The sequence below is a fragment of the Orussus abietinus genome, unplaced genomic scaffold, assembly GCF_000612105.2.
Source record: "Orussus abietinus isolate OABI.00-Male unplaced genomic scaffold, Oabi_2.0 scaffold10, whole genome shotgun sequence".
In the NCBI taxonomy this organism is placed as follows: domain Eukaryota; kingdom Metazoa; phylum Arthropoda; class Insecta; order Hymenoptera; family Orussidae; genus Orussus; species Orussus abietinus.
Genome location: NW_019396009.1, coordinates 896,632 through 918,812, shown reverse-complemented (window position 1 = coordinate 918,812; position 22,181 = coordinate 896,632). Strand labels below are relative to the sequence as shown.

At 46.1% G+C, this 22,181-nt stretch overlaps 2 protein-coding genes and 2 long non-coding RNA genes across 10 annotated transcripts; 1 reads left to right on the top strand and 3 right to left on the bottom strand.

Moving 5' to 3' along the window:
• The first annotated feature begins 11 nt into the window (after nt 1–11).
• On the top strand, nt 12–20,571 carry LOC105699799 (tricalbin-1). Of its 3 annotated transcripts, none has more exons than XM_012425114.2 (20): nt 12–154; nt 1,288–1,396; nt 8,805–8,983; nt 12,034–12,284; nt 15,147–15,232; nt 15,304–15,496; nt 15,745–16,112; nt 16,247–16,472; nt 16,721–16,869; nt 17,271–17,365; nt 17,430–17,603; nt 17,686–17,883; nt 17,963–18,229; nt 18,308–18,481; nt 18,549–18,747; nt 18,898–19,121; nt 19,200–19,419; nt 19,494–19,614; nt 19,687–19,901; nt 19,970–20,124. In XM_012425114.2, the coding sequence occupies exons 3-20, from the start codon at nt 8,921–8,923 to the stop codon at nt 20,122–20,124; spliced, it is 3,378 nt and encodes a 1,125-aa protein (XP_012280537.1). In that variant the 5' UTR covers nt 12–154; nt 1,288–1,396; nt 8,805–8,920. The 3 variants fall into 3 exon arrangements, with proteins under 3 accessions (XP_012280537.1, XP_023290137.1, XP_023290136.1); XM_023434369.1 differs by lacking the exon at nt 12–154 and adding an exon at nt 166–356 and having other exon boundaries at nt 19,970–20,571; XM_023434368.1 differs by lacking the exon at nt 12–154 and adding an exon at nt 176–225.
• On the bottom strand, nt 14,153–15,778 carry LOC105699804. The gene is made up of 3 exons (XR_001104061.2): nt 15,706–15,778; nt 15,368–15,520; nt 14,153–15,257 (listed from the first exon to the last, which is right to left on the bottom strand). It is a non-coding gene; the product is annotated as an uncharacterized LOC105699804 (long non-coding RNA).
• On the bottom strand, nt 16,955–17,774 carry LOC105699805. Its single transcript, XR_001104062.1, has 3 exons — nt 17,669–17,774; nt 17,445–17,588; nt 16,955–17,344 (listed from the first exon to the last, which is right to left on the bottom strand). It is a non-coding gene; the product is annotated as an uncharacterized LOC105699805 (long non-coding RNA).
• LOC105699803 lies at nt 20,363–22,167 on the bottom strand. Of its 5 annotated transcripts, none has more exons than XM_012425123.1 (4): nt 22,097–22,167; nt 21,451–21,562; nt 21,057–21,221; nt 20,363–20,955 (listed from the first exon to the last, which is right to left on the bottom strand). In XM_012425123.1, the coding sequence occupies exons 2-4, from the start codon at nt 21,520–21,522 to the stop codon at nt 20,941–20,943; spliced, it is 252 nt and encodes an 83-aa protein (XP_012280546.1). In that variant the 5' UTR covers nt 21,523–21,562; nt 22,097–22,167; the 3' UTR covers nt 20,363–20,940. The 5 variants fall into 5 exon arrangements, with proteins under 5 accessions (XP_012280546.1, XP_012280542.1, XP_012280544.1 ...); XM_012425119.2 differs by lacking the exon at nt 22,097–22,167 and adding an exon at nt 21,684–21,940; XM_012425121.2 differs by lacking the exon at nt 22,097–22,167 and adding an exon at nt 21,755–21,913.
• Nucleotides 22,168–22,181: the final 14 nt, after the last annotated feature.

Sequence of the window (22,181 nt, the reverse complement as noted above, 5' to 3'; positions counted from 1 at the left end):
CGGTAAACACCTCGGTCGCTCGTCGCCTCCGAGTGCCTCCGAGTGCCTCGAGGCAGGCCGAGGTACCCCGAAGAGCGTCGGCTACGGAGGAGAGTAACCGCGAGTGTGCGGTGTGGTCCAAGAACTCAAAGAAGGGAGCCCCGGCTGGTGGCAGGTCAGTGTTGGCTCGGTAGTGGCGGCGGACGGCCGGCTATCTCCCGAGATCCTAACCGAGATCCGCCGCCGGTAAGGGTCTCCTCCTTTCCACGGGCCGATTTTACGGGCAATCTTGCGGCGAGGGCCCGGAAGGTTCTACGTGGTTCTACGTGGTTCAACGAAACCCGAGGAAACCGCGGAAACGACGCGGCACTCGGCGGGTACGCGAGGTTATCGGCCCGCTTTGTAACGAATGCGATAAGCGAGGACGCGACGTCCTCCTTCCTTCTTTAACGTTATTGTAACAAATATTGCGGTCACCGGGGTACAATGTGATTTAACGCGGTTATCGATTCGGTTTTGACGCGGTGATAAGCGAGGACGCGACGCGATCCTTCCTTTAATATTGTTGTAACAAATTTTGCGGTCACCGGGGTACAATGTGATTTAACGCGGTTATCGACCCCGTTTGGACGTGATAAGCGAGGACGCGACGTGATCCTTCCTTCCTTATCATTGTTGTACAATGATAAGGGGTACAATATGATTTAACGCGGTTATCGATTCGGTTTTGATGCGGTGATAAGCGAGGACGCGACGCGATCCTTCCTTTAACATTGTTGTAACAAATATTGCGGTCACCGGGGTACAATGTGATTTAACGCGGTTATCGACCCCGTTTGGACGTGATAAGCGAGGACGCGATGCGGTCCTTCCTCCCTTATCATTGTTGTAGCCGGTTCGATATACCTATCGATGGGATTTTAATGCGGTGATAAGCGAGGATGCGCCCTCTTCCGTGGCATTGTCACGACATCGCGATATAGTGCGATTTTAAAACGATGATAAGCGAGGATACCGCGCGTTTCTTCGTTTCTTCAACGTCGTTACGACGTCGATAGAACGGTGACCGATATGAAGTGCAGTTTTAACCCAATATGCGAAAATACGGTTCTTCCTTTATTATCGTTACACAGTCGACGTCGCGATGACCGGAGACACTTTGCGCGGTTGTTGGCCCGGTTGTAACGCGTTGATAAGCGCGGTTACAACGCGACCGGTGGTGCCGTTATAACGCGGAAATACCGCGCTTATTAGAGCGGTAATCAGCGCGGACCCGACGGGAGTTTAATCGCGAAGGTGTCGTTACAGCACGAATCGAAGGTTGAAGCTGCAAGATGAGGCGAACCAGCGCGGGATCTCTGCCCCTGGAAGAGTTCCCCTAGCCTCCTGGAGGACGTTCCTTCGGATATAATCAGAGGTGAGAGAGATCCGCCCCTTAGCAGGGACCATCTCCCGATTTACCGGACCGAAGTAGAGGTCTCAGGGATCCCTGGTTTTCCTCGCTCCGATAAGATCTTCGGAAGGGATTAAAGGAACCACTGGGAGGGAAAGAGAAAATGAGAAATAATGCCCCGGGTCGCCCGTTCCAACGACGACCTCCCCAAGGGTTACGGCTAGACCTTAAAGTCGGTCGTGAGACCGAATTTCACGTCGCGATAAATCCCCGGTTAAAAAACTCGACGTCGAGTTTAACTCGCGACTAAACGGGATTATTTTGACTCCCAATCCTCGGAAAGTTTTGGCCAGCCGTGGCAAGCCGAGATGAGAATTATCGACGTGCAAAATCTCGAAAACCCTCGACTCGTTCCCTCGTGGCAGACCTCGGCGGATCTCGAGTAAGAAGTCGAAGGAGTAATCTCGCGCGGTGGAATCCTCGGGGAGAGTCGGCGCCGAACCGGCCGCCGTTGCAAAAATATTTAACTTGTCAATTCCTTCGCGAAAACAGAAACGAGTCCGACAGGTACGCAAGAACGCTCGCCGAGGTGCCGTACCTGGATGCGTGCACGGTAGGAAGTCGTAACGCGTACGCGTAAAACATATTTTTATCAGCCGCCCAACAGGTTTCGCACAATACCGAAACCGCTCCCTACATTGCCGACCGAGTCCGCAACGCCGTCCTCCTTCCCCCTTTTACCTGGCGAAAACCTTACGCGCAGGGAAATTTTCCGGATCGTTCGCTCGGAAACTCGACGAGTCAACGTCCACGCGCTGATCCGATAATTCGGTAACCGAGCCAAATCGTTCGAATTACCAGGCCGGACGTTTATTTCTCGATTCCCCTGTGGACGGTAATGACTACCTTTCGCACATCGAGCAAGGCCCGGTGCACGGGGCCGCGATTCGGACGTGCACCCTGAACGGCTGTTTACGGGGAAGAAAAAAAACCGTTTTTGCGTTCCACACGTGCGTGTGTCTAAAACAGGACACATGGGTCTTTGAAAAAATTCCCTGGTAAATTTACACCCAAGGAATTTTTTATTTTATTTTAATATTCCCTTGCTTATAGAGCAAGTCGCTAAGAGGTGATTCAATGTTGCATGTTTTATTGTAAATTATTAACCGATACGTGGATCGTTCGAAAGTGAACCGTTGAGCTTTCAGAGATTTTTTCCGAGGCCAGGGAATAATCTAGTACATGGTTTAGTATATAGTGGTTGTCGCGAGGAAAAGATCGCCGCCGCGCGCTCGTAACTCACGCGTGTGCACCGAGCCAAAAGCCACGGCCACGTGACCGGCACTCGCTCTCGGGTCACGGTATGAACATACGTACCTGGGTACGTGTACGGTATCGCGAGTTTTCCCGTAACTTTACCTAAATCGCGTGAATTGTGCCGAGCGATCGACAAGGGGCGCGTCTCGCTGTCAGGTACCAGAAGTACCAATTTGCATGGCCGGTTCGTGCGCGCGCATCGGACGCGAGGAGTACCCCTCGGAACTTGGTTTTTCGTTTTTCCATTACTTATTCCCTCCTCGAAGGCCGATTCCCTTGGTCGGATTCTACGAAATCCCGGATGAAAATTCCCGGAGCGTTTCGAGGCTGCGAGCGACGCATGTCGATAAAGTAACCTCGACGGTTTACATGTAAAAGCGGGAGACGCCCCGGTTAAGAAAGGTGTCGTTAAAAGTGCCCTAGAAAGTATGAAATAATTTACCAGGGCAGGCTGGACGGTCTCGCTGTAATTCGGTCGTAATTTCCCGACGTCTTGTACTTATTTACATTTTTTTCTTTCTCGCCCAGCCGAGTATAATAAGTCTCGGAAACGTTTTCGCGAAACGCGGTTCTCGCGTAAACGCTTCTTTCGCACCTGCCACCTCCTCGCGACAATTTCACTTGACGCGAGTTCATCTCCGGTAATCCTGGCCACCGTTACGTGGTATTATTTAACGGGCGTGAATTAAACATTAGCGCGGCCGGGTTGCACCTGCAATTACGGTGCCATCTTTCCGGCGCGTCGCTCGATCGCGCCGATTAAATGACACCGGTAATCTCGGGGGAATTCGAAATCCAATCCATTTCTACCTTATTCGGGTCGCCTCGATTCGAACCGGCCGAGTATCGATCCCGAGTGGAATTCGGTTAGCGCTAAACTTGTCTCGACATACGCGTAACAATATACGATCGGCCGAATCGGAAATATTAACCTGATATAAACCTCATAAACGCACAATTTGGAGGACAAAACGAGACTTTAAGGTAGGTAGATGTTAATGGAATTACTCTCGTTTGAACCTCAAACATACACATGTGTCCGTTTTTTTAGGGTTGAGGTTCAAACGAGCACGAGATCGAGACTCGGATAACCTCAAAAGCCTCAATCTGCAAATACTCGATTGAGCCTCGTCCTCGAGGTCCTCCCCTTGCCGCAGGAATTTATATAAAATACTGACATAATTCGCACTCACCATTTTATCCGAAGACTGCCGCAAACCGCGTCGGCTAATTATCCGAATCGCGGTTCTTTCCCTCCGTTCCGCCATTCCGCGTTTCCCGGCATGCCTCGCGCCCCAAGATGGCGCCGCCATCTTGGGGCCCAACTTCTGCGCGGAAATCTCGGCCGCAAGAAGCCGCGGAATGCGAAGAGGAGGGAGCATTTAGCTCACTAAGGGTGAGAAATTACCGCGAGATTACTTGCCGGGCCTTTCTTCTCTCCCCCCCGACAAAACGCGGCCGCTTAAGCGGAAATGTCGCGCGTTTACCGGGCTCGGTCCCGGCGTCGATACCGGATTCCTCGATTTTCTTTCCGCTCCTCTTTCGCACCAGTGAGTTGATGTTAGGTCCCTACCTAACATTTTATTTTAAGTAATATTAAGAAAGAGACTAAGCAACGCGTCTCGCGCTCCAAAACGCTCCTGGAGACATGCTCTCCCTCGTTCTTATCTCCCCTTTGTTTATCCGAGTACTTCCTAACCCCAAACTAGATGACAGCCCTGGGAGACGTCAAACATTCAGATTCTCTGGAAAAGGACACTTTCGACCTGTCCCCAAGCCAATCACATGAGACATTTCCCTCCTCAATCTTAAAAACCCACCAATAAGCATCCTCCTCCGCGCCTAGGAACATCCTAGGTCAGTATAATCTCCATCCTATAACCTCCATCCTATAACCTGCGTGCGAGGCACCTGTAACTCTCGGCGAACGCTAGTCCCCTTGAGTTGACCGAGTCTACGAGTCGTTCCTGTGAACCAAGAGGCATCGAAAATAAATTATCTTCGTTACTTTGGTCGTCGAGGTCTTTGGCTGGTTTCAACCATCTGGAAGCGAGTCCCAAAAACAAAACCACGAGGCCCGGTTCGATCGACATCCTCGGGTAATCGGTATCACCGCTCCCGAGTAAACGATCCCCGACCTAACATTGACCGGTCGTCCGGTTCCCGCGAGATATCCCTCCGGGGTCCGATATACCCGGAGATAGAGTAATTACGGCGATTCCCGGTTCTCGGTCGGAGAAAGCGGGCCCTCTTGAAAACCGTGTCGCGCGTTTGGGGCCCGAGGCCGCGAGATTGGGAATATCGTCCCGTTGCACGCACGGTTCCGTTAGCCAACGGGGCATCGGGCCCAGGACGTTAATCCGGCCGCGTTTGCCGCCGTCGATTATTCCCATTACTCGTTGTGCTAATTGAACAGTAAAATGATTCGCGGGCCCCGATGGCCTCCGCGCCGATTCCCGGGTCCCCGGGTTTTCGTGCCGAGCCCGACCCGCCGCGGGCCTTGAATATTGTCATTAAGCTTGTTCTATTACTTCTAATGATACACCGGGGCCCGAAAGGCCGAGCCGCTCGCCCGGGGCCCGGTCGCTGTTGGCGCGCCGGCAATAAAATCCTCGCCTCTTTCCGCTAAGGGATTACGCGATCGTTATTATTTTAATGCGCGAGATCTCGGGCCGGGGCACCCTGGTGCGCGTCTCTCCCGAGGGACTCGCCGAAACGGCCTGATTTCGGAAAATTCATCTCCCTCTCTCATTTTACACGCCGAGATCCCTGATAATACGAAAGTGATACACATACCAAAAAGTGAAAATATTGATAAAACTATTCTCCAAATTGGGCGTACCGCGTCATTTCAAACATCGTCACGAGATTATAGAGGCCCCAAGGAAGAACGTGAAATTTCATTTTTCGAAAGGAAAAAAAATTGTATTTATCTCGGACGAGAACCAAAAAGACATTTTCTTTTTTTTCGAAAAATGAAATTTCATCGCGTTCTTCCTTAGGGCCTCCGTAATCACCTGTTAAAGTTTTAGATAATTCGGTTAACCCAGTTTGGAGAAAAGTTATATAAATATTTTCACTCTGTTATGTATATCACGCTTTCGTATCACCTTAAGGACACCTGGCTATGCCGACGAAGGTAACTCTTCCTCGGGGTTGGAGGAGGTGCGACGAAGGGAGCGGCGCAGGCGCGACCTTCCACAGGAGCGATGCGGCGTTTCCAGCAACTTCAGGGGGAACGAGTTCGGCCCGAATATGCCGGGAACAGTTCGATTCTGCGCTCGAGGATGGGAACGAGGAGCGTTGGACGACTCCTGCCTTGGGGTGGCGATGTTGGAATTAACCGGTGAATTATCTAAAGTAAAGATTACGGTAGAGATTATCGTACAAATTATGACCGATATGGGACTCAAGTGGAATGAAATCCCCCTCGCGGGGTAGGCGACGCCAGGAAAATCAAAATCCGGCAAAGTGCTCGTGTTGGACTATTAAGGGTCGCCGGAACCACGTGGCCGTCTCTGATCCGTACCTGAGAATGAAATGTGTAGAGCGAGGGTCCCTTAAGGGTTTACAAGAGTAAAAGGAAGGGTGAAATGTGCTTGAATCGATGTAACTTGATTTTTTACCTGATTTTTAATACGGTAATGGGCTGACTTTTTAAGTCCCACTCGATTTGGGGTAACAAAAGGTGTACAGGACTGTGATCTAGAAGAGTGAGTTTGGCTCCTGGGTACTGCGCGATGTTCTTATAACTATCCGGAGACGAAGTATGCAACTCCTCTCGAACTTCATGGCGAGGCAGCTGAAGAGGGCGGCGTCCCTGAAGAAAGGTACGGAAAAGCGGTATCACGAGTCTTGCCCTCGAAACTTCGCGTAAGAACGTTCCGGCAAGAGCAGGAGCCAGAAAATTTATACCTCCCTGCGTGCCAGTTATTCTTTAGGACGAATCGAGAAACGCGTGTCAACGGACAGGCGCGGAAAACCCGCGGAATCTAGCCGGAACGAGGAATTTTCCGCGGAAACGGAGGGGCGAGAAAAACCACTCGGTAACTTAATTATCTCCTCTAGGTAACGTATACATGTGAGAAAGAGAAAAAGAAAACGATAGAAGGTGGTAATTAACCCTTTGACCAGGGAGCCATTTCGACGGATGGGCGAAATTCGTCTGACCGTGCAGGCGATATTGGACCAAACGTCGGGCTTAGTAGTCAAAGGGTCAAAAATATGGGATAATTAAAAATATACATGGAATGTGAAATATCCCCGATGTCGAGGGGGAAATGGGGAACGGGTTTGGTGGACCCTGGCAGACTTCGAATCGCTTTCAAATTTACTCTCTGGACCCACGAGGAGAGACGTGCACCGGTTAGTGGGTTAATTGATGGAAACAATTTCTCCGGCCTACCGAATACGGCTCCGTTTTCTCTCTCTCTCTCTTACTGTTCGAGACCAGATGCCACACGACGAGATCCTTCGGGCTGGTCCAGAGATCCTTGCCCTCCTAGAAAGCGGCGGAGACTTTCGAACGAAGACGGCTCCCTGCATCGGACGTGCACGACACCTGACTCGTACGACTCGATAGCCGCCTTTCTACCTCTAATGAAACCTGCCTATGATTTTAATAAATACCTCCCACCGTGAACAGAGTCGATAAGCGATTAAATTTGAAAAATATGACCGCCGACCTGGCAATTAGTTGCAACTCGTTACCGCAGCTCGCAAGGCGACCAATCCAGATCAAAGGCGCATGATCTGATACTTTATTTGATCAATATTTCTCGCAATGTCTATACGTCTAAGTAACAGTACCAGCGATCACGCGATACCACGAGTCAGTGCAGTGAAACCATCGCTTGCCCTGTGCGATGCACAGATTTTCCGGGAAGACTCGGAAAAAAAAAATCCGCAAATCGAGACGGGATTTCGATATCATTCCTGGAAGAAAAAAATCCTGTTTAGCGATTGTTCTAAGAACCTAACTGTGAGTCGTGATCGCGTTAACGGAATTGTTTGTATGTAATATCGAGTCGACGTGTACAGAATCGAAAGGAACGAGGAGACCGTTCCTTCTGTGTATTTATTTCTCCCCGGTGAGAAATTCATTCCTGGATTTTAGTTATTGCGCCGTCCGAATAGGATAAATATTGAACGGAGAGATTCGGTAATCTACGTGGATATAAAAAATCACCGACTGCTGATATTCGGGGTCGTTAACGAACCGCGGAGACCTTCCTCGAAGGGGGGGCTCGACTCGTGTCGCTGATAATTGATAGGGTCAGGAAACGGTAAATTCCATTTTACATTTCCCGTATAATGTCAAGGGCACCTCGTCTTCGCCATAAAGGCCGTCTTAATAAACGGCTCGATAGATTTCCGAGATGTAGGTCGTCGCGGAAGGCCTTCACCCGCGACTCCCGGCGATCTTCAGAAATTCGCCAGTTTGATTGACCATCATTAATTAATTACTCGGTTCGGTCGGTTTTCATGGTAAAAAGTCTGGGAGGTGTAGTACGCCGCGGCCGTTGTGCGATGTCGAGTGGAACGATGTTTTAAACATCGCCATGTTGTCTTTGGCGACAGGCCAGGAGCTCTTTTAAGCGGTCCAAGGAGTCCGTTCCTTGGGCTGTATTCCGTATGCAAACGTTACCTGCAATGTCAATTAGGTACAAGGGACACTCCAGTAGAGAGTCGAGTATTGTCCGGTATCCGGTGAAATACGATCACGCGATGTGAAATCCTGATACGTAAGGATGGCCGAGGAAGCGGCTTTGATTCCTGGAGAACGGGGGATAATTATTCCCTAGGCCGTGCGACATGAATTTCCGGATTTTACCCTGCCATTCGACGATAAACATCTTCCCATCGAACGACCTAATAAATCCACAGACCGATAAGAAGCCGTACTTTTATCACGGTGAAGTCCACGCCGTCATGGGGAACTTTTGTTATGGGGAGGATCGAGAGAATCTTTCGGGCGATCGGGATCCCAGGGGGTTCTCGATCCCTCTGAATTTGCTTTTCCTCGCTAGTGGGGACTGCGTTAAGATACTAGCTTACCTAATTTTAGAAGTCATACGTGGCCACCAGGAGTAAATGCCGTCTCGTTACTTTGCAGGGAAACGCGACAGTGGCGGCTGCAACTCCATCGGGCTTTGGCCAGGTCCATCAGGGGTTCCCTTCAGACCCCTCAACGAGTCCCTTGGCTACGCCGTTGACTCAGGGACCTCCAACATGACCCCGGATGACCCAGCTCCCGACGAAGAGTTTGCCTTAGCCGTTGACCAAAAAGCCCAGGTAACGACGATCCACCTGTAAGCGTAACGATAGACCGTATCGTTGGTCGCATTGCCGCCTCTTGAGGCGAGCCCACGTGGTCGGGACCATTTCTTGACTTAACAATTTTAACAATAATTGTCGATAAACCGGGACGACGTTCGGTACCCAAGGTTTCATCCGAGCATCGCTATGAACGTCTATCCGTACAGGCAACGCCGAGAGGAATCGTACTCCAACCTTTTTACCGGTTTACAGGCCGAGCCTCGTTTATGCATCGCTTTAGCAATCGTAACGTCGCAAATGGACGCGGAAATCATTCCCGGAACCCGAGGATGAGGAGGCTCTGTTATCACCAAATTGCCCTTCTTCGCTCGCGTAATTCTATCTACCGATCGGTGATTCTTTTCTAGGGAGCCCTGCGTGCAAGGAGTCGGAGTCGCTGCGGAAGGAAACCGCGCGGTAATTGTTTCCGTGTAAACCGGTGCCTGCCAAGCCACGTAATGAATAGACATTTTCTCCGGGGCAGAGGAACCCACGGAGGATTTACTACGTCTAGGCTCGAACTTTCACGGCGTCTGTGCCGGGGTCCTCGAATTTTCTTTTACGCCCCGACAAAACTCGGCCGAGGCGATCGAAGCGGAACTCTTTCTACGGGGAAGCGAAACCGAGGATCGCGAATTCGAGGTCTCACGGATTAATATCGCCGCAATGAGATCCCACGCGTATACAGGACGTGGTTACGAGCGTTACTCTGGTATTTCCAGCGAGAAGTGCGCGCTCTTGTTATACCGGGTGGTTCGGATTGTAATGCTGCCTCGCATGAGAAGGAACGGAAATTTTATGCCAGGAGAAAATTCTTCCGCGGTGTCCTTTAAACTTGATCTCGTTATACCTGATGGTTCGGGTTGTAATGTTTGCCTCGCACGTGGAGGAACGGAAATTTTATACCAGGAGAAAATTCTTCCGCGGTGTCTTTTAAACTCGCTATCGTTATACTACGTATCTCGGATTGTAACTTTGCATGCGAAGAAACGGAAATTTTATCCCAGGAGAAAATTCCTTCCTTTCCTTCCGCGGTGTCCTTTACGGACGACGAAGTATCCAGATGGAGGCGGACGTCGTGTCGATTTATTCCTAGGCATGTACCGGTTAAGAAAACGCGGTGCTCTTTGTGTCGGGAACCCCTTTGGCGGTGGGCACTTTTCAGCCGATCCCAGGGTACGTGCCACGTGACAGGAATCCTGAATTTTCTCGCAAGGATCCTGGCCGACGTGGCGGCGCAAATTCCGCAGGCTCTTCCACTTTTCTCCGGAGATCCTGGATCCTCCGGTGGAACGCGCCCTCGAGATGCAGCTGCACTTGCGAAAACTGGACTCGCCGTTTTCAAGGAGACAGTGTGGTTTAGAGGAAAAACCGGCGAATTATGCACGAGCGGCCGGGAGGGAGCTCGGAGAATTGTTTCGCCTGGCGTTTCTCGCTCCTGCAATTTGAGAACTCGTTCAGCACTCCCCGGTGAACGCCGGTACTCGAGGGGGCACGCCACCGCTGCTCAGATTATTCCGAATAATAAAGGATAATGATGTCGAGGAAGAAGAAGAAGAAGAAGCGGTGGTAATGATCTAGAAAGACGCACCCTAGACCCCGAGGTTCCCTTCTGCCAAGGATCGAGGATCCGAGGACGTCGAGCTTGAGCCGTCTCTTTCGGGAGCGTCGCTTTGTTCCCCTCTTCCTTCCCTGCACATTCTTCGTAACTTCAAGTCGAGTCCTCATTACCTTGCCGTACATGATCCCTGATAATTGCAAGTCGACCAAATCCCCATAGCGGTCTGAAAGGAGATAAAAATTCGTCAGAAGGAAACGAAGAGCACGCTGCCGGAAGATCGATACGGATTATTTTCTCTTTTTTTTTCTTTTTTTATCAACTACCTGACGGCGGAATATCTGCATCCTAGGATCGAGGGCCCAGACTAGAAAGATGGGAAGAAACGGGTTAACAATGCTATCAGGCAACCTCCGCAGCGATTTCCCAGGCGATCGCCGCCAAGGCTGTCCCGTCCTTCGCCTTCCTCCATCTCTCGCTCTGACGAAGGTGGTATAATTATCAAGTTTCACTGCCCACCGGGTTATTTTACGAGGAAGTCGCCTCTCCTCTTTCTCACGCGGGGAAAGGGTTCACGAAATCCGGACGCGAAAACGCCCGCGCCTCCTTTCGTTCCCTCTTATTAAACCAAAGTCCCGACCGCACTCGCGTGACTAGATACCTCCGGGTTCGTACACCCCGAAGAAGGGGTTATGAAATTCGGAGTAGCCGCGAGTAATTAAATATGAGGCCCTATAATTGGCAGAGACCTCGTATGTCGAGGGTTGCCCCTTTCTCTCCGGCTCCATATCACCCATTGATAAGCTCGAGAGCGTAATGACGTTTTCCGTGACGTCACGGCGTAGCCCTTAATCTCTGGGCACGCGAACTCGCGTGTACTGGTGACGCATGTCCTACATCTCTATGCGGTGGAAAAATCGGTTGTTTCAATTTATGGGACGTCGTATTTTATCCTCTACGTCTCGGACGTTGAAAGCTTTTCGGCGAAAGGGGTAGGTCGACCCTGTCGGGGTGAGATTCCCCTGGATCGGCGCTTTCGGCGTAAGGTTTAGGCCTGAAATTTATTTAGGTTTGTGTATAAATATTTTTACATTTTTTTTTTTAATAATTAAATTTTATAGGTACCAGGATCTTCTTCGAGGCTCCCATATTTACGTGGTCGAGTTTCAGATGATTTGGAATATACAGTTTGCAGAAATGTTTCGTGCTCGTGAAATTTAATTTTTCGACAAAAAATGCTTCTTTTTTTTATTTCCTTCTTGTCCGAGATAAATACATTTTTTACGAAAAATTAAATGTCACGAGCATCGTCTTCTTCCTCGGGACCTCCGTAATCTCGTGATGAGGTTTCAAATGATTCGGTGCGTCGAATTTGGAGAAAAGTTGTTAAATTAAAAAAATATTGAGACTTTTTGGGATGTATGTATGACACTTTCATATCACCTTAAGGAGTGAATCTTCTTTCCAGAGGGACGCGGAGGCCATTCGAGGAGCGATTTACCTCGGAGGGGCGTTGACGGCGGCCTGGATCGTCGGCGCCGCGGGTCTGTCCTTGGCATGGCTTGTCCTGGTGCTGGCCCTGGTCGGAACCATCGCCAAGAGCCGACTCTCGAGGCTCCTGCAGACCGCTCTTCGGCACGAGTTAGCCCGCCTAAGGAGGCGAAGAGCCCTCTACAAGGACGAGACCGCCGAGTGGCTCAGCATCCTGGTGAACAGATGGCAAGTACCCGACGACCCCCCGTCACCTGAAAATACCGAAATATTCATTAAATAAAACATGCCCATTTTAAGGCATAAACTCATAATAAAGTGAAAAATTCGAGGTCTTACAGCTAAACCGGCGCACGGGAAAATCCATTGGGAACTGAATGGATTTTTTATTTTGCGACGTCTCGTCGGAAATTCTGTTAAATCTCCCAGGAAGCTCAGCGCACTCGTCACCTAGGATTACGATATATATGCGCTTGTAGAGTGTCTTGATAAATTGTTAGAAAATTATAATATCTTTCCCGGAGGGGGGTAAGAGGCGACGCGTGAAAATCCTCTCGCTCGACGGATGACAAAGAGGGTGGAGGTTCCCGATCGATCCCCGGGATTTTACGCTTCTGCCGAGACGCGCGTGAGACGCGCCCCGGGTAAACGAACTCCGTTGAAGAACGGGCTATAGAGATTTGTAAACATTCCACATTCCTCCCGTGTGGCTATTGCCTTTCACATTTCACGCGGCGGGACGCGAGCGTGCACGCCGTGCCCGCGGGACGCGCTGCCAATGCTCGATCCCGACTGTCCCTCCGAGAATGGCGGCTAGAGAGGGACGGGAATGGAACTGGAAAGAGCTCTACTTATTTGGATAGTCGATAGACCCGTTCGAACATTCCGGGATACCCGAGGGAACGCGCCGAGAGAGCTTCGCGGTCTTGATCGCGGATCTAGGCGCCTCCATTGTCGACAAGAACCTCGGAGATGAATCCCTCGTCTTGCCTCTGTCTTGAAATCCATCACCTGCTCTTGGGCTCTCGCTCTGCCATTGGTCCCCCCGTTGATGAAAAAAATCACCGAAATTTTCTAACAATTTTCTCGGGTTTCCTGATAATTTTATAATGTACCCTCAAACGAGTGTAATCATTTTCCCACGGAATTTCTCGAGCTTCCCTCAATTTACACGAATAAAAATCTCGCAACGTCTGTCAGGACGAAGGAAAGAATATTGGAAATAAATGCTAGAACGTATAAGTTTTAGAAATACATATTTATCTTAAATTGCTTATGGTAAAGAAAAATCATAAAAAATAAATCACCGCGTAAATTGAGGGAAGGGTGTAATTATGAGTCTGAATTCTGTGGTAAATCCATTCCATGTTAAGACGTCGAATTGATGATTTCAATAAGGACGCGTGTATTGCGAAGTGTAGGACACTTTATGGATATTTCAACCTCCTACATAGTAGGGGTCGGCCGGATAGCGAGGCTTTGTACCCGAGGTGACCGCGGAGCCGAGTTAATGACACGAATTCATTACCATAATGCGCCCAACGAGAGTGCCCGGAGATAGGGCACCGTTTCCAGCGGTATCTCCGCACCCGATTCGCATTTACGGAGCACCGAGACTCTCGGTACCTCCGGGCCGCATGTCGCTCAAATTTTAAATTCAGACCAGGAACTGCGCCCGTCATCTATTTCTGACTTGGAAGATTAACCACGCCTTTAACTCGACAATTAGCCCAGCCATATATTTGATAACTCCGTCTTCCTTATCGCCTACCATCGCTTCCTTATCCCAGAAAATCGACGTCGACGGTGTCCCACAGAGCGCGTCGACGGTCGCACAGAGCGCGGCGCTTCTCTCCGCGATGCCGCGGAAAAAACTATAAAGAATGATTAATGTATCATATCGATCATGTAAATTATTTTCTTCAGATTCATAGGGATGTCTCTTATTATACTATACTAGGCATTAAACCGATTACCGTGAATTTCGCAGACTCATCCGACAGCGATGACAATCCTAAACATTCATGAATTACGAAGTACAGGTGGAAGTTCACGGGCTCGGTCGCCAGATCGATCAATCATTTATGACAGGCCAGGAAAGGTTAGATGCACCCTACTGATACGCTGGATATTAATATGCCCCAGAATAAATCATTACTTTGGGTTTGGGATTGGAATTACTGGCGGGCGTGATTACGCCACGCGTCGCAGCTTCCGATGCAAGAGCCGTGAAAGGAACAATGAAACTTAATGAAACCCGACATTTCTCTGTGCCGGGCATTCCTAATCTCTCCGATAATATATGAAGTACTTAACGAGCTCATAAAGTCTATTTCCGCGATTAGGATCTACGCTGATTGATCTATTCGAAAGGCATGCGGTCCGGCGAGCTCGTTTCGTCTCGCGACGACAAGCACCCACGTTATCGAATCAAAGTGAAAGGTAACCCAATGACAAAACCAGGAATTCATATCGATAGTACCTTGCATTTTGATTAATGGGAGGTATTATAATATTTACAGGTATTCGCAGGTATGTTGGTACCACTAACTGACTTAATGGCTACCCGGGCTATCACAACTTTCAGGATAAATCGACGGAAATCGCAGCTCGCTATCGCGCATGATCTGACCTCCTTACCGAGTCCGTAATTTTCTCCTGGATTCGTACAAGCGAATATAAGTTAAAATTACCGTCTCATAAACGCGAGAGGATTTCCATCGAATCGATTTAGAGGCGGAACGAAGGCCACGGTGAAATAAATCCGTTTCGCCGCGAGGACTCGGGCTTACTTTTGCGGTTCATTTAACTCGTAGGTGGTATTGTTGACATGGCAATTAAAATGTTGAATTATTTATGCGCCTAAGTGGAGCAATCTGGCTCGGCTGGATGTGCGTCTCGGAATATGCCCGGAGAGGTATGAATTAAACATGCGTTGAAAAAAGTCCGGGATATCGCGATGTACCAGCGAAATAACATGTTTCAATAGTACCGCTAAAAGTGCCTTCTCATTCGGTAATTTAACCAGTATTTTTACTGTGACGTCTCTCATTGAACCCTCGTGATTATTTCCACCGATTCTTGTTTCAGGTGGAGGTTCAGTGCGGCGAGTATATTTTCCCTGGCGAAGGAGAGGCTGGAGCCGTTATTAAATGAGGCCAAGCCTGGAATTCTAGGTAAGGGATGATTTTTCTAAATCACCTGAAAAACGAGGAAGTTATGATTAATCGTATAAAATTACAAAAAGGTCCCCTGGAATTGCGGGAGCTGACTCTTGGCGAGCAGACCCCGTGCGTTACTAGGATTCGTACCTTGGATTATGCCAACGACGAGGACGTATGCGCTCGTCCTGGATTCACGAAGTTGTCCATCGAGGCCGATTTAAGACTGGATTGCGAGCAATTCCGTATGCTCATCACCACCAGACTGTTTGGCAAAGGGTACCGCTTCTGACGTTCCCTTTCCTATTTCATTATTTAACTATATCATCCTTTCGTTCATTTTAATTTCATTTAAATCTTCGCGGACACCTCGCATGGCGGTAAAAACTGGCCGATGAAATTTTGTAAAATTCAATATGGCGTCCCAGGTTCGCCAATTACTGTTGTCCAGTTTTTGCCGTTTCTTGTGTCCGCGAGAAGTCTTGTACCTTTCTTTGATTTTTCAAGCACGTCGTTTTCTTTTCCAGCGTCGGCATGGACGTCGATCTCGCAGTGGAGAAGCTCTCGCTCTCGGGCACCATTCTCGCCACCCTGACGCTAAATTCTTCGGCGCCCTTTCCTCACGTCACGCATCTCACCGTCAGCTTTATAGAAAAACCGGATGTGTGGTTCAGCGTGAGAGTTTTACGGGCCGTTCAGATGATGGAGGTGCCTCTCGTGAAAACCTGGATCCACGCGGTCGTTTCCGATGCCCTGGCCAGCTGGCTGGTGGACCCTGGACACGTCGAGCTCGACCTGAGGGCCCAGGAGAGACCCAGTCCTGGACTGGATTGTTTAAACAACGCGATTCCACAAGGAGTTCTCACCGTTACTCTCAGTCAAAACGGATGCGCTGGTAAAATTGGCAATACAATGGCCCGATAAATTTCTAAACAATTTTTTTTTTAATTTATTGCAATCCATCAACGACCCATCGTGGTATCTATTTTTTCATCGTCGCAATTCAACGGTGTAATTTCTTTCTCACAGCTCCAACTGGAGACGAAGTAAGGTGGCTTCTGGTTACGATAGGCGACCAAAGACTAGTTACGGCTCATCTGACTTCGACATGGGCCGAGGACGTTTCTTTCCTCGTTGGTCCTCTGGATAACGAAAGGATCATGATCAAGCTGAAGACCAAAAAGCTCGTCAGCACGATAACTCTGGCTCAGTTTGAATTGGCCCTGGGAGTATACAATTGGGAGCACTCGCAAATGTACTTCCTTCCATAATTCTTACTATTACTCCCTTGCACGCGAAGCCTGCGATCACTTTACAATCCGCCAATAAGCTCGGGATCTCGTGAGCGAGGTTTAATCGAGCCGATTCAAAACGGTCAATTGCCCCATAATCCAGAATTTAATTTCGACTGAGATAGACTTCGTTTGATGGAAATAATTGTCAGTCTAAACATGGAAATTCATACGAATTATATTATACCAGATATTCATTATTTGTTAATAGAGTCGATGCGGTTTTGCAACAGAAAAAGCCGTCACGGAATAGCGCCAACATTCCCAACATCAGTGCAAGGCTCGAGTACACCGCATTGCCAAATTTGGATCCGGATTTGCCGCCGCCGAATTTTGCCGATGAAAATCTACACCCTGCAGGTGATTCTCTATTAATGGTTAACGTGGTGTTAATAAATAATTATTGATCTCACCGAGCGGTGGACTTGTACTTGTTCGCGGTACTCTTCGGCTCCGGCTTAGGATACTTGCGCCGAGTGCTTGGCATCATTGAATTTTAATATTTTCAGCAGTGCGAAAAGTTTCATACGGAAAATGTAGAGCAGGTAAAACTATACGAACAGAGTGGAGTTATGAATAGTATGCGTTATCCGCAGGCACACGGCTACATAGATTCGTTTTTGACGCACCCTTTACACGACTTGATGCATCGTCAGTTTGGAGAATGTCGGGGAATATCGAGCGAGCGATTCGTTTTTTCGCTTTGCATGTGACGTAGTAACCGCTAATGTCGAGCTTCATTTGCATAAACTTCCTTACAGGAGTTCTCGTCGTTTACATCCACTCTGCCGAGGATCTCAACAATGATGCGAACCAATGCAATCCCTATTGTATGCTGTTCAACAATCGCAAAAAGGTACGCTTGGTAATTTTATATCAACTTATCGATTAAATTATATGGAATTAAATATATATTTTAGATAAAAACGACTCACTATATTCGCGGCAGTACTTCTCCTCGTTGGGAAGCAAGAGCACAATTTCTAGTACAAGATTACACCCAAGTGTCTCTCAGTTTTGTCATTTGTTCCTGGAGTATATCAAAAATGGCAGACACCGATATGCTTGGACTCGCTATGCTGTCGTTATCACAGGTATATTAATAACAAGAACTTTTGGTCGGTAAATGATAATTAAATGAATAATTGTATCCACTGACCTACATTATTGTTTCAGGACCAAAGGTGGATCGTAAGGAAGGAACTGACATTAAGTGGCTCGAACAGCATGTCCACGTTAACTGTATCCGTACTGTTTTATCCTGTCAAAAGTGTGCAACAAGTCGTTACTAGTAGACGGAGCAGTATGGTCCCTGTGTCATCGGACGAAGAGCCAAAGACTAAACGAAATAGTCTTCCTTGGATGCAGCAAGCGGTAAGACACGTCTTCACTAAAATATTACAGTGTTAATAATTAGTTGATAATATAATACATGATAAGGGTCTTTTTTTAGAAACTGCTACTTACAAGAGATGTCGATCCAGCATCTTCCGATATATCTAGTTTACTTTCCACTGGCAGTGGCTTAATGGAAGTGACATTGCTACGTGCTAAAGATCTAGTTGCAAAAGATCTTAATGGGTTCAGCGATCCTTTCTGTGAGCTGAAACTGAACAATGAGACGAAGTACAAAAGCAGCGTGAAAAAGAAAACCCTTAATCCTTGCTGGGACGAAAGCTCCATCATGGGTTTACCTAGAACAGGAGAAACGTTAGATATTGTAAGAAATGTTGTGGATATATTTTTGGTTATGTTTGAATTGTAGTTTAAAACTTGATTATACTTATTTATTTTTTAGATGTTATGGGATCACGACACGTTCGGTATGAAGGATTATTTGGGTAAAGTCTCGTTAACCTTGGACGACATTAGGAAATTATCTGTCACCGATCAGTCCCACTGGTTCGTACTAAGAGGAACCAAGTCAGGATCTGTTGAACTTAAAGTTAAAGTCTTGTCCGAAGAATGCGAGGTAATTAACACTGCTTAACCTTGTGAACTAAAATTAATTATTTACTTATCTAACGACTTGGTCATAGACTCAAAGCACTTACGCTGCCAGTAATGTCAGTGAAAGTTCGACGAGGCCACACACAGATTTGGAAACTTCATCGAACATTATTAGAAGGCCATCGATGGAAAAAACAAAAATGAGATTACACGTAGATCCTGTAGTACCTCCGCCACCACCTCCACGTACTGTCACCTTGCTGAAACCTACCATATCTAATCAATCTGGTATATTAATTTCGTATTCTAGATTTTTTTCATGTTCATTTACAGGTGTTTAAATTAAAACTAAAAAAAAAAAATGGTAACGCCACCTTCGTGAATACTCTGAAAATTTAATATTTTAAGTAATGGGTTGAATGTGAAATTTTTCTGTAGATAAGATGAGCACAACGAGCAAGGAGTCTGGTGAAATTAATGGAGGGTCAAACAATTGGATACCTCAGGTGCCAACTGATTCGGCTCCAGATGCAATCGATGAAGCTGAATCCTTAAAATTGACCGGAAGACGAGCCTCCAACAATAGTTTATCTCCAAGTCCTGTACAGAGCTTCGACAAGAAGACACCGCAATATAATAGTTTTCGAGTAATGAAGCAAAAGGTACCTTCAATAAAAAAACGATGATTAAATAATTTTAGGTTAAATAAGAAACGTTTTTAGCGTTGTTCTTGATTTAAGGTAAAAAGAGGACTCAAGCTTCGCAGGTTTCGCTCGGAAGTAAATATCGAAGATAAAAGTGAATCTAGCAAAGGGGTTACTTTAAGTTTAGAGCCAAGAGGAGGTGGTGAGGCTGATGCTACGGAGCTTTTGCAAGGAGCTCTATCGCATGCAGTTTCACAGCCGGATATGCTGGGAAGAATAAGGCAACCTAGTCCTAGACTGAGAATAAGACCTAATGGTTTGTTATTACATATTCTTCTTACATGTTTCTTTTCGGTTGATCATTGTCTTCATTCATTATTTTTTTTACAGACCTAAAAATTACTAACGGTACGAGAGAAAAATATACCGGAGTGGAAGGGAAAGTACTCCAGGCTCAAGGGCTTCACGTAGCTCACATTGCTCAGTTGTACTGTCGTGTAAAGCACCAAACGTATGTATACATTTCAGTTTGAAAAATTAGTATCGGTCTTGGGTGTTGGAGAATGAAACATGTATTTTACAGATGTACAAGTCCTGATAAAATTGCATCCTCGGCTAATGGTGGTAAAACAATTGCAAAGTCGCGGCTTCTACCAGCGATGCCAAATCCGCAATTTAGCATAGACTTCCATATGGATGGGGATGGTGTACCGAAACAAAGTGTATTAACTTTCGAAATACGAAGTGCCAGTAAAGAATTGTTGGCTAGTCGACGAATCACTCTTCATGAACTTCTAGGTAAACGATTAAAAATATCAAAACCTATCCAGAATAATACTATGGAAGATTTATTTCCTTTATTCCAGGAGTAACTGCAACTTCGAACGAGGTTCATACGTGGTTGGCTTTAAATAACGGGGCATCCCTAGAGGTACAAATAGCACACGGAAAGGAAGTTAAAAGTAAAACGTCTAAAAAATTATTCCGATCGTGGTCTGTTCATCGAATTGGGAAAATATGAGATCGAATTCACGTCAGAATATTCTGACTCTAAAACCTCCAATCAAAAACGATAATCAAATCGTACTCTCTGAAAATAATATGTATAAAGGAGCGCTTCCTGTAAATTGCGTTTAATCATTGTGTTCATGCCTTGTGAAAGTAACTTTTCTCTGCGTATTTTATTCCAGTGTACTTAAATTATGCAGCACCCTTTCATGTGTATATGTATATGAAGTACAAATATCATTCATAATATGTAATTACAAAGAAAAGCTATATTGTACATTTTTTAAAACAGAGTACCAGTTTTATCTTCTGCGGCATAAGATGCACCATATAAATGAAAGCTTTAATTCGAGTACATATATCTTTACATATATTGTCTGTGGAAATTATTTATAAAATCTTACCATATCTCGGACACTTAATGGAATCCGATTTTTTCAAATAAAGTTATGAAAACATATCGAACCTTCATGATTCCTTCACCAGTATTTTCATTCACATATTAAAAACGTGCGAATTAACGTGAAATAAATGTATTTATATATATATATGTTTACATCAAAAAATTACATACAACATTTGAGACATATCTCAACTTTAGTATGACTAACCCACCATATGTACAATGACTATTGTTTCACCAAACATAATAAATACTATACATTTATAGGTATATGTAGATGTTTACAAAGTATTTTCTGCTTTTTATATGAAATTGAAAGTTAAAAATATCACAATTAAGTTGAATATACTATACATAAAAAAACTAATTATGTTAAGTGCATTTTAAATTATTCATGGATGTGACAGCTGATTTAAATAGGTGAGTTCAGTTCACTTGCCACTGAAAAAAAAAAAATGTTAAGAGTATGAAGGCACTTATTAATACTTAATAAAATGTATAAAATATTTAATAAGTACTCCATTAACATTTTTTCCATGTACCTTTAAGCCTGTCTCGGGATTGCTGCCTGCCAATTCTTGACGCTTTGCAGCTGCTTCTGCTCGTCGTTGTTGAGATCTAACGGCATCAATATTCCCTATCCCTCGACGTTCTTGTTCTTGACGTCGTTTTTCTGCTGCTTCCATTTGCTGCCGTCTTCGGATTTCCTACAAGCATAAATATATGTACATCAACACCAAAATAATGTAATGTCATCGATATGACAAGACAACAAATAAAATAACTTGAATTATCAAAAGCTGAATGTACAGAATTATAACAATCATTACTAATAAAAACTCTACTTAGAACTTACAGTCGCAATTCATACGAGAATAATTAAAATCATTGAATTTACTATAATCAAATATTGATATAACCTAAAATATATCTTACAGCATCTGGTGTAAGGTCCTCGTACGAAGTTGATTTCTGACAGCAGGATGTAAATAAATCGCAAAAGCCCATGTTTCAAGGAATTGTTGAAAACAGTCGTTGCGCCTTAATTCTGCAAGTGCGTTCATAAAATTAGGAAATTCAAGCAAATATATTTACGAGAGAAATAATTTTATCAACTGGGAGTGATTCTCACTAGGAACTACAAAAACCGATAAACTCTATCAAATTACATTGTAACAAACGTGACAACATGAGACAGTCACTGCACTTTTCGTTATTTCTTGGGCGTACCTGGGCGTACCTGAAACGTCTGTATTTACTTTCAAGATGGCGTCTAATGTCAACCACGCAATTCACCAATGATTGGCTTCACATACTGAATAAACACTCGACATTTGCCTTTCCTGCTGAAAGCTATGTGGCGTTAATTTATTGTCATTAAACCAATCGGAACTTCGTAAGCAGTTGTACTGCTTTGTGAAATGTTCGCTCTAGGAGAAATTAGTTACGATTGGTTATTCTGCTCTTTCGTAAACGCGACCTTCTTGAGCAGTACGATATTTAATTGGTTGAATATTTTAAAAAAGTAATTAGAATAGATTAGTCTACAACTATTCTATTGCGCATTTATCTCTGTACTTACGTATATCTGTGCATTTGAATAGTACTGTACTCCATTGTGTTTTCAAAATAATTACAGATGAAGTGACAGTGTATCGTGATGTAAC